Below are 11,883 nucleotides of genomic sequence, written 5' to 3'. Positions count from 1 at the left end.
AAACTTTTCATGAACAAGTTGCACTGCTCTTGATTACCTTTAATCACATTATGTTTATTTTGCAATTACATCTTTATGTGGTCATGACTAACCAAACATGTATAGCCTTCAGATGATTGCCTTACGGTTTGCTTATCTTTAAATGATGAAAGTATGCATGTTGATATATAGATTATTATAATTTTTTTTTTTCCCAACTCACCCAAAGTCACATTCCATCCTACAAGGGCTTGTCTCCCAAAGTAGGTAGGATTTAAAGGCGTCTTGTCTCCGGGAAAGATCGAGACTTCACTGACGTTGATGTTCACATCAACGGGACAGACGTATCCCCATACTCCGGTACGGGTGTAGGATTGGAGCTGTGATTTTCCTAATTTCTTTTTCTGTCATCTCCATCCTGCTTGCATACTAGTAGGCCTATATAGCAAATTGTTAGCAATAGCCCTGGTTTTAATTTGTGAGACACACCTACTCGACTTTAAATCCTAGTATCCTATAAAAAAAAGAAAAAAAAAGCATAGAAAAGAAAAAGAAAAAAGAAAGGAAAAAGAAATATTTGAATTTTACTTTTTTCCATTTTAAGAAACAAACGTTAATAATATGATATATACTATGGCGAAAATAGTCAAATTGACTGGTTGCCAAATAAAAATAAGAACCCCCCCCCCTCAACGGGATATATAACAATTATAAACCTATTGGTGAGTAGACGAACTGGCTGGAGACGAACTAGGATTACACAATGTTGGATTGGTCGAAACGATTATTAGATATGCACAAGTGGACCAATCGATAAAATTTTATTCATCAAAATATCAACATATATACAATATTTACATACACTCAGTACATGTAATGCACATACCATGCGTACAGTAAAATACTACACTCCAAACACTTATACATAACAGAAAACTTAATCAACTAAGAACATCAGCAAAAGTAAACGGTCAACTGTAAAACCACGGGAACAATTTGGCACCTTTGTACGAAGCCTAATTCGGTGAAAAGGTGCCAATTTAAGTTATTAAAAGCTTTGTGCTGATCCATGGAGATTAAAGCACATCAGTTGTTACGAAGTTTATAACAATCTATAATATTAAAATCCCAATGAAACTGCAATTAAACGCAGCAACATTCAACATCTATGTCGTCTATTTCTCATGATTTATTTGTCTCTTACTTTGTAGCTCAAAATTTGTCTGTTCGCGTCCCGGGGTTGCATTTCGCAATTTTGTTGCTATTTTTAAAAAGTGCTTTCAACAAAAAGGTTAACTTACTCAGTTTGGGGAAATTTGTTTTGGCTCTGTGGAAATACGTGCGGGACGCTACAGAGAGATTTTTGTTCTGAAATTAAACATCCAATTTACATGCGCTTATATGAACTTGACAAAGTCTTGAATTGGTTTCCCATTTGATTTTAGCTTAACTTTGATTGAAGAATTTTAGATCTAAATCACTATCCATGGCCTATGAGCTTTGAAATCATTTCGCCACCCTGGCAAGAGATACGATTAGATCTTGCAAAAAGTTTATTTTGAAGTAATAAACTTGTAACCGTACTGCTTATATAAATCAAATATATATCAGTATTTTATTATTTTTTTTTATATCAGTGGATTTTCAATACAGCTGATATGAATAGCTTACGGCAAATATTGCACTTACAAAACATTAACAATGAAAAAAATGTTAATTTATAAAAATGTTCAAATATCTATTTGTATCATTTGAACGACTAGCAAATACACGCGATTGAGAAGTTAAAAAAATGAATGATATTTCGTATAATTATCATCGATTATATGTAATCGCGTTTAGGTCAATTTCATTACTGATCTAAAATGGAGCTAAAACTGATATTCACAAATCGAAACCATATAACGAATGCTTCATGAACTATTTATCAATCGCTTGTCTAAGAAAATTTAATTTAATCATCGGATTTAGAAATAGTATGAAAAGGAAAACAAACTGACCAACTTGTTAATTGTATTGTCTGTTATTGACTGTTTGTTATTAATGGACAGTCGTGGGAACATGAATTTTGACATTTACTCTTAGGAATAAAAAGGATGAATCAGTATAAAATTTTATTTTCGTACAGAAATTAATCATTTTGAAAGGAAAGGAGCCAGTTTTCCTACTTGGTGATATAATCATTGAGATATGAATTCAATTTTAAGACTACACCTCTCAGAATGATGTATTATGGGTAATAAATCTAGCCTGATATGAGTAGTTGAGGACTAAAGATGGGGTTAATAAGGCTTATGGATAATTATGATCTTTAATGTGATTCTTTAAACGGTTTGAATAACGTGACGACTTCCTGATTCAAGGGGTTGTGATTACATAATATTTTGTTTTTTTTTAGTTTATAAAAAATTTTTACTGTCTTCTCTCTAATCAAGTATGTATCATAAAAGCAAATTCTTTATCATTTGAAACAAGTATTATCAGAATTGTACAACGATCATTGGAAATAAAAAGATAATAGTTATAATAATAGTCATTTATATAGCGCCATCTATCAAAAAATATGTCATTCCGAGGAGCACAAGAAAAAGAAAGAATTAGAGAGTTTGGATGAGTGTCAAAGTGTCAATAACAAATGAAGGAAATGTAACTTTTCTCAAATAAAGATTTGAATTCATCAGAATATGAAATAAGAGAGAAAAACCAAGATAACTTAGCTCAAAATTTTCTGCTCGCGTTCCGGGGTTGCATTTTGAAATTTTGTTGCTATGTTTAAAAAGTGCATTCAAACAAAAAAGTTAAATGACTTCAGGCAAACTGAGATTCAGTTTGGGAAATTTGTTTTGATTCTGTGGACACACTGCTGGACGCTACAGAGAGATTTTTGTTCTGAAATTTGGAATCCAATCCGCGTGCGCTTGAACTGTAACAAAGGTATGAAGAAATTTACCAATTATTTGTAGATTAACTTTGGTTAAAGGGGAATCCAACCCAAATCAAACCTTGTTTTTATAAGAAAAAGAAAAATCAGACAAGTTGATAGGTGAAAGTTTGAACAACATTGGACAAATAACAAGAAAGTTATGAATTTTTTAAAAGTTGTAAATATTGGTAATCACTATACCCATGGAGACTTCAAATTGGCCACTTATGTGATGTCATAGTGATGTAGGCAAGGACTACTCTTCCATGTACTCCAATACATATTATGGCTAAAATGTCATTTTTCCCAAAAGTTTTATTTCAAATAATATTTTTCTTTCATGAGGACATTAAACAATATACTACCTTGGTTATATTTAGATTACTGCCCCAGGGGAATGGGTACTTAGGAGAAAACCACAAATCCCTGATAATAAAGTACATGGCCTATGGGAAAGTTGTCCTTGCCCCTTGTCATAATTTACTTACCCAGTTGCCAATTTGAAATCTACATGGTATTATTGATTTCAATTTTAAAGCAGCTATATTTTTCTTATTGCTTGTCTGATTTCTTTCAAACTTTCACCATTCTGTTTAATTCATTTTTCTGCTTCCCAACACAATATTCTATGGCCAAGGCTGGATTCCCTTTAATGATAGGTAGATCTAACTCAATATCTATTGCCTACGAGCTTTGAAAATCATTTCGCCACTCCAGCAAAAGTATAGTATAGATCGTGCAAAAAGTTAATGAACTTGTAGTAATTACACGAGGATAATATAGCTATATAAGTTTTATAACATGTTTTTTTTATATCAGTGTATCTTCAATACATCTGATATGACTTTCTAACGGCAAATTTCGCACTTACGTAACATTGAGAACAAAAACATTGTTAATTCAGCAAAAAAAAAACAATTAAAAAATTGTTTAAGAACAATTTTATATTATTTGAACTACTAACTAATACATACCGTACGACTGAGAAAGCATAGAAAATTATGATATAATCGTCGATTGTAATCGATTATATTTAATTGATTTTAGGTCTATTTCATTACTGACCTAAAACGGAGCTAAAAGTTATATTCACAAATCGAAACCATATAAGCGCGAAGTAAAACAATGTAAGCTCTATTAGTATATTAACAGCTTGTCTAAGAAAACTTAATTTAATTAGTGGATTTAGACATAGGATTTAAAGGAAAGTAAAATGACCAACTTGTTAATTGTGTTGTCTTTCATTGACTGTGTGTTATTAATGAACACTCGTGGAAACATCAATTTTGACATTTACTCTTAGAAATAACAAGGATGAATCAGTATTTTATTTTCTTACAAAAAATAATTATTTTGAGAGGACAGGTGCCAATTTTCCTATTTGTTGATATAATCATTAAGAAAAGAATTCAATTCCTAGAATTCTATTTTTAAAAAGTGCATTCAACAAAACAAGGTTAAATTATTTCTGGCAATTTCAGATTCCGTTTGGGGAAATTTGTTTTTGGTCTGTGGAAACACTGCGGGACGCTACAGACAAATTATTGTCTTGAAATTTGAAATCTAATCCATGTGCGCTTAATTAAACTTGACAAAGCCTTGAATGTGTTTTGCCATGTGATTGAGGCTTAACTTTGATTATTGAATTTTAAATCTTATTCATCAACCAGTGCCTATGGGCTTTGAAATTATTTCGCCACCCCAGCAAAAGATAATAAATAGATCGTGCAAAAAAGAGTTTATTTTATCAATTTGGTCAACAATCTTATTGTGTCAAATTATAATAATCATCTAATGAATATTTTGTATATCAGTGGATTTCTAAATATATTGAATGTGAATGACTTACGGCAAGTTTTTATTTATGTAACATTGACAATGGAAACATCGCTGATTACAATATTGTTTAAACATTTTCTATTATTTTAACTACTAAATATTAAATACATGCGTTTGAGAAATAAAAAAATTGAATGATAGTTTTTCAAAATTGTAATCGATCATATTTCATATTTTTTAAAACGTGTTATTCATTACAGACCTAAAACGTAGCTACACGTAATGGAATTGCCCCCCCCCCCCCCGGGGGGCAACTCCATTGACGAGTGGACACCATGCGCGACCATGGGGCCTCGAAAAGCACCCTATACACGTATTTTCCATATACTGAAAATGCACCCCTGCTAAGTAGTGGCGCGTAAAACCCTACCTTTAATAAATATTGGAAACAAAACGATACTCTTGGCAATGTATGTGAAGAGTAGAGTAGAATCAAGGACAAAGCAAAGTATAAACTATATTGTATAGTAAAGCTTTCGGCCCTGGCCTTCTTCAGTTTTTATTCGCTGACATGGGTCATAAATTCTCATGAATTAGGGTTGTGTTGTGAACCGTGCGTAAAGTAAATAACACGTAAATAACTTAAATAACATGCGTTACTCTGTAAATAACACACGCACGGTACACAACACAACCCTACATTCAGGAGAATTTGCGAATATATGACTCATGTCAGCAAATAAAAACTGAAGAAGACCAGGGCCGAAAGCTTTACAATATAGTTTATACTTTGTTTTATCCTTGATTCTACTATACTCTTCACACATATATTATTAACAATGATCAAAGCGATTGGTATATATATCCACGCCCCTCTCATTCTATATATATATATATATATATATATATATATACGTTATGATCATCATGATCATTATCGTCATCATCCCCATCTTCATTGTCATGATCAAAATTGGCTTCATCATCAATATTGTCGTCACCATCATCATCATCACAACCATCAACACATTCTCACCAGCGTAATAACGAAAGTAGCATATGCAGCCTGATCTGAACAGGGTCCCCGCAACACGAGAAGCTGTACGATATTAGCGGAATTAAAGGCATCCGTTTCGCCTCTGTTTCGCCGCTTTATTCAGTTATAATCGAGACGCACAATAACGGGATCCAAAGACCCATTACTTCATGTCATGTAGCAGGATGAAGTTACCGACTGGTGGTGAGAATCAACGTGCCTTTTGACGTAGACCGTCGGGCCTTGACATAAATAATGTTCGGAAACTTCACTCGTTTCTTTGTGCACAGTTCAAGGATCCCACTTGAATCAAAATGGCGGAATGGCGGTGATGACGTCATAATCGAATCACAAACAAAAAATGACAAAGTACTGCCCGAATAAAACTTTGAAATCCCTCCAAAATATTAAAAGACCAAGGGTTATGATGATTTCAAAACTTTCTTATAGCTAAAATGTAAAAGATCAGTGATGATTATAATTATAATTCATTTAAATCATAGCCATATTGAAATTAAATTAGATTAGATAGAATTGGGTGCAACAGCAAAATTCATACATACAAACTTAAAAAGACGTAAGTAATACTCTTGCGACTGAATTAGTTTTAAATTGCCAATTGATAGGGTACCCTGTTCAACTAAAATCGCCCAATGTTTTCAATATTTTCTATCACTTTCGTTCCCCACTTTTTTAGGGAATATAAGCCAAGGAGGGTTAAATAATTTCCAGAACAGTAAAATATTTTTTGTTTATTTCTTCATTGATTTAATTTGATATCACGTCACATACATTACAATAAAGGAAACGAATTTACAAAGTATGTAAATGCACTGTTATAAAATTGAATATAAAAACATGCATATTGATAAAACTATAAACAGATACGAAGTGTGTCGACAGGCTCTTTCTCATGTTGATAACCCTTTTTTTTTTTGCTTACTTAAAAAAATTGGTTGGTAACTTTTTTTTTGCTCGTCAATTTAGTTTCCTGCGCCCACCCCCTAATTTTTTTGGGTTGATAACCTTTTCTTTTTTTTTTGCTTGTCAAAAAAATTTTGTGGTCCCCCCTAAAATCGTTGGCTTCCACCGCCAATGCATTATTCACATCCATCTTACGATGAAAGTTTCCTTCCGTCATAATTTCTTCATGGATATTGCTCATTTCGCCATTAAAAAAAATGTAAATAGCTTTTGTGTATAGGCCTATAGACATGATAGAGAAATAGTTTAGAAGGTTACTGACTTCCAGTGCATTCCCAGTATACAAATTCATTATTCATACGCAATTACTCATTTTACATCGAAATATAACTGGATCAAAGGGGCGGATAACCGATTAGCCAGAAGAGGTGTACAACAAAGTAAGCTCTATTTCACAATCAACTTAAGATTTTGAAGGTTTTATTTACCATACAATATTTACAAAATTATACAATCACAAATGATATAGCTTCATCAAAATAATGACATAATCATAAAGATCTATATAAATAAGAATTGTATACAAATTTGAACAAAGTCACTGTTTCAAGATTAATGAAGAACATGAAAAAGGGAGAACCAGCCAGGCTTGTGTATTATTAGTTCCTCGTCGGGTTAGATACATATTGCAAATAAAAAAAAGTAATATGAACGACGTTACAGTTACATTCAACTGAAATTGAATCAAAGGCGTTTTGGTTCATTTCCTACGGAGCCTGGCTAGCCTGAACTACTACATTTGCTCCACTTTTTGCAATTCGTTTTCTGTAATCTCATTTCAATAAATTTATTTTAATTTTTGAAATTTATATTCCATTCAACAAAGATTAACTAATTCTTTTGAAATTCGAAGGAATTAAAGATGTCCCACACTCAAAGCAAAAAATATTGGGTAAAATTGCTCCATAAGTGTCATTAAATTGTATCCAACCAACTTTGGGCATTTATCCAGTGTGATGAAAATTGAGCCCATTCTAAAGTAATTGTTGCTTAGTTTGTTAACCTGACTGGACATTATGCTTCCCACATTGGGTTTAATACTTGTTCAAAATTCGTTGGACACATAATGACCCTCTTTGTGGTTAAAATTGTAACCAATATTTTGTACAGTGCAGATAGCGGATGATGCAGCTCTTTTCTGACCTACCTCCAGGCAGGAAATGTTGCGATGATCAACATCGGGAATTACTCGGGCTTTAAATTAAATTCAGATAAAACCTAGTTATACCATTGAATGTCTGTTATGATGCAACGAATCTGAAATGGTCAGATGAACCAAATTTGTATTATGTAAGAACACGACAAATGAATTTAATGACCTTAATGGGCTGTCAAACTAATACAAATTAAACGTATTGTTACATATGAAAAGCTCATTTGCAAAAGGGGTTAGGTCCATTTTTCATCAATTTGTTTTCTCAATGTAGGGGAAGGCGGGATAAGTTGAGCATAGGGGCAAGTTGAGCCACCATCCCCAGACCAATGTTGAATGAGTCAGACATAGTGGTGGTGTCATGTATTGATGACCCATTGCATAACCCTTAACCCAACCACTTTATGTTCAACTTTGAAACAAAAAGCGCTTTTGAGAGGGAAAAATACAAATTTCAGCCAAAAAAGTATAAAAAAAGGGTGTAGAATAGATAATTGCTTTTTACCCGCACACGTCTTTAAATACATTATAAAAATAAGAACAATATTGTTAGTCCAGGTATGGATTCTCATTTTTGTAATAGTCTTTTACATGATGAATGCATGAGAAATATGTGGATGTGAAAATATCGCAATAAGTTTGGACTGGTGTAATTTAAGCCAAATCAACATGGGGCAAGTTGAGCCATGGTAATTCTTATGGTGATGTATAATTAAAAAAATAAAAAAAACGTAAAAAGCCATTGATATGCAGGCAGAAAGAAGCAAATTCACATGAAAGTTCTATTACTTGAGAAGATATTAGTATTTATAGAGAATTAGCAAGTGAATAGACTTTCAATGAAAAATTGACATCCTGGTTCTTCCCGCACACACATTGTACATAGTTTTTGTGGCTCAACTTACCACAGACGGTGGCACAACTTACCCCACAGATTGGGCAAGTTGAGCCATTTGACATCGTTTTTTTCAAAGGTCACAATGACTTTCATTGTGGGGTAGAAAGTTATCTGTAGGTGAAAAAGATTTCCCAAGAATCAAATTTAAAGGCAAGGTACTTATTTCTACAATATTACTAGTCATATCGATTCTAACATGCAAAATGCAGAGTGTCACAACTTACCCTATACATTTTTAGTAGCTCTATAAGATAATACCAGAGAAAAGTTGAAATTCCCATTAAAAAGTGATCTAAAGTGGCAAAGAAAAATCTTCTTTTTTCAAAAGGGGTTACGTCCATTTCAGTTAAGTTGCAAAAGGGTTATAGGTCCACACAGATTTTATGGGGGAAAGAATATTTACAAAAATGTGAAGATAGGTGGATTTCTTTTATACCCAATTTTATGTTCTCATGGTAGATATTTCCATTAGTATCATATTATGATGATAAAGGACATGGTTGATTAATGTTTTATGAACTGATTCTACGTGTAAACTCAACAGAGCTATAGTGTGTGAACTAGGTTCTTGAATTGTTTAAATGCTATTATTTATACATTTGTACATCATTATACTTGATCACATTTTTTGCGAGGATCAAAATCACACTCAGAAGAATTGTATACCATTATTCTGTATCATATTTTAACTAAGAAAAAGAAATCTAATTGCGGAGATTTTCACATCAGCAGAAAATGGCAATTCAGTGGTATCAGCCCCCCCCCCCCCCCTCTGCGATATTTTGATATCATACATCAATGTTCATGATGTTGGTGTCATCAAATTATTTTCATTGGAATATAAAGAATCTATCCCGAATACAGAAAGCGATCTCTCCTGATCGGAACTGCTGGAGGTTACACCAATCATGCGAAAATATCCAAGTCTTCTCAATCTTGTAATTATGAACAAGGTTTCGAATGGATCTAAGTTTATTTGTATACTCGCCAATGCTCACCAAACCTTCAACATGCTTCACCTTGGCTATCAGGATTGTATTCCATTGAGATACAGCAGCGTAAAGGAGAATACCCGGTGTATCTAATTCATGTTGTACAGCACCCTGTTTGTCTATCAATCTGATGGTAGCAACTAAATTAGTGATCAGAGAACCATGGTAACTAGTGATTTGATATGGTATATACCCGTTGCATGGTATCTCCCTGACCGCTTGCCCACCTGCTGATGAAAATACCTGGATCTTATTGGCTTTCCTGTAGCTCACATAGATCAGATCATCACCATCAACAGTGAGATCAGGAATCCCACCTTCATCTTCACTCAGAGTCTTAAACATTACATTCAATTGTGTGTACTCTGGTGTGTACAGTGTAATGTTGTTTGAAGTATCCATCACAACACATCGACCATCAGAGAGGAACCCTACCCCACGAAATTTAACATCCTTCAGAACTGTCTCCTGAAGCTGACCATCAGTGGAGAAGATATTCATGCCACCTGTATAACATCCTACTGCCATCCTACCGTCTGGTGTACCAACCATGGTATTCATGCTATCTTGAGCTGGCAAAGCAACCTTCTTTACATTATCAATATTATAAGTAGGCAAAGAAACGTCCTTTTCATCAAATGTTTTATTAGTGGGTAAGGCGACGTTTCTTTCAACTACATTCACAATCTTTCCAAGGCCTAGCTCATCCACTCCAACATTTCTCTTGAACCTGACACTTTTCCCCTTTATGCCCGATTTCTTCGGCTGCTCGTAGTCAGGATCCTTTTGATCAATGACCTCTCGTAACTCTTCACACAGAGTGTCGTGTGCAGCCAAAGTATCCATATCTAATGGAATCTTTATTTTGTTAGTTACCATTTCAGCCATGGTCGTCAACTGATTGATGTACTTCTTAGCCGTGGTCTTCATGCTTTCCAGTTCTTTCTCTACTCCTTCAGTCGTTTCCTTGACTTCTCTTAGCAGGCTTTCTCTCTTCTCTGTCAAGTGCCGGACCGCATCATCATATGCTTTGTTGATGTCACTTGTACACTGTTTCTTAGCATTGTCAACACTCTTCCTCTGCTCATCAATGAAATCAATGTACTTCTGAAAGCATGACTGTTGCTTGTCAACCTTTGATTTCAGGTCTTCGATGTTCTTCACGTGTTTGTCCTCATAAGCAGCTCCCTCGACGACCTGGTGTCCCTCGTCTTTATGTTCCATCACACCGCATCTGAAGCATGTGAATCTCCTGCAGGTGGAACAGAAGTAATCCTCGTCTTCTTTTGGATGTTTCCTGCATTTCCGGTATTTACGGACTGAAAACTTCCCTGATGAGATCTCACTCATGGCAATTATTTCATGATCGATAAAGCCTTCCCATTGAGAGTGCTTATTAAGACAAGATGTGCAGAGATACTTGCCACAGTCTTGGCAGTAGACAGCAGCATTGGGCTTGTCATTTGATTTACAATTTGTGCAAATCTGAGGATGGCCCTCCATATCCTCTATTAGACTCTTCAAAGCAAGATTTACCTGTAGTGTGTCGACATCTTGGTTTGGGACCTGGGTCACAGCTCTGCAGACAGGGCATCGGATCTGGCAGTTACCGTGACACTCTAAGAGGTTGTCCAGGCAAGTCTTGCAGAAAGTGTGAGAACAAGACAGGATCTTGGGATCGGTAAATGTAGAAAGACATACTGGACACTCTGTACTCTGGGAGATGACAGTCTTTAATGCTTCAGCCATGGTTGGGTTTATAGAAGACTGAAAAATAATTATTACAAAACAAGATGCAGAATAATATAAATGAATGAACCATGGAATAAAAGGATCACCTGGGAATATATTAAAACTGATTTCCGTGCATTCTATTCATCTCCCTATAGGCCTGTTGCAGAAAAGGTATGACCTATACGCAACTCAATGTATCGATCACAGTTTGATTGTCAACCAATAGATTAAGCGTATTGGGTATTTACGATTTTTTGGGGGAGGGGGTTGGGAAAGGGGGGGGGGGGGTCGGAGAGGATCGGAGGAATAAAAGGAGCTACGGGAGATGATAGAAAGTGTGAAAGTGAAAGAATAGGAAAGAAAGGAGATGAAGTGGAGTAAGAGGGGAGAAAAGAAATAGGAATA

The 11,883-nt window shown here is 34.6% G+C and overlaps 1 protein-coding gene across 1 annotated transcript; it reads right to left on the bottom strand.

Annotated features, from left to right (window-relative positions):
• Positions 1-9,582: 9,582 nt before the first annotated feature.
• Positions 9,583-11,502, bottom strand: LOC121421869 (tripartite motif-containing protein 2-like). Its single transcript, XM_041616669.1, has one exon. The coding sequence runs from the start codon at positions 11,491-11,493 to the stop codon at positions 9,583-9,585; it is 1,911 nt and encodes a 636-aa protein (XP_041472603.1). The 5' UTR covers positions 11,494-11,502.
• Between the last annotated feature and the right edge of the window lie 381 nt (positions 11,503-11,883).

This window comes from Lytechinus variegatus, chromosome 9, assembly GCF_018143015.1.
Source record: "Lytechinus variegatus isolate NC3 chromosome 9, Lvar_3.0, whole genome shotgun sequence".
NCBI classification, from domain to species: domain Eukaryota; kingdom Metazoa; phylum Echinodermata; class Echinoidea; order Temnopleuroida; family Toxopneustidae; genus Lytechinus; species Lytechinus variegatus.
This window is presented reverse-complemented; position numbering and strand designations above follow the sequence as displayed.

Coding starts and splice junctions, on each gene's coding strand:
- LOC121421869 (XM_041616669.1), bottom strand. CDS start 11,493: ATGGCTGAAGCATTAAAGACTGTCATCTCCCAGAGTACAGAGTGTCCA.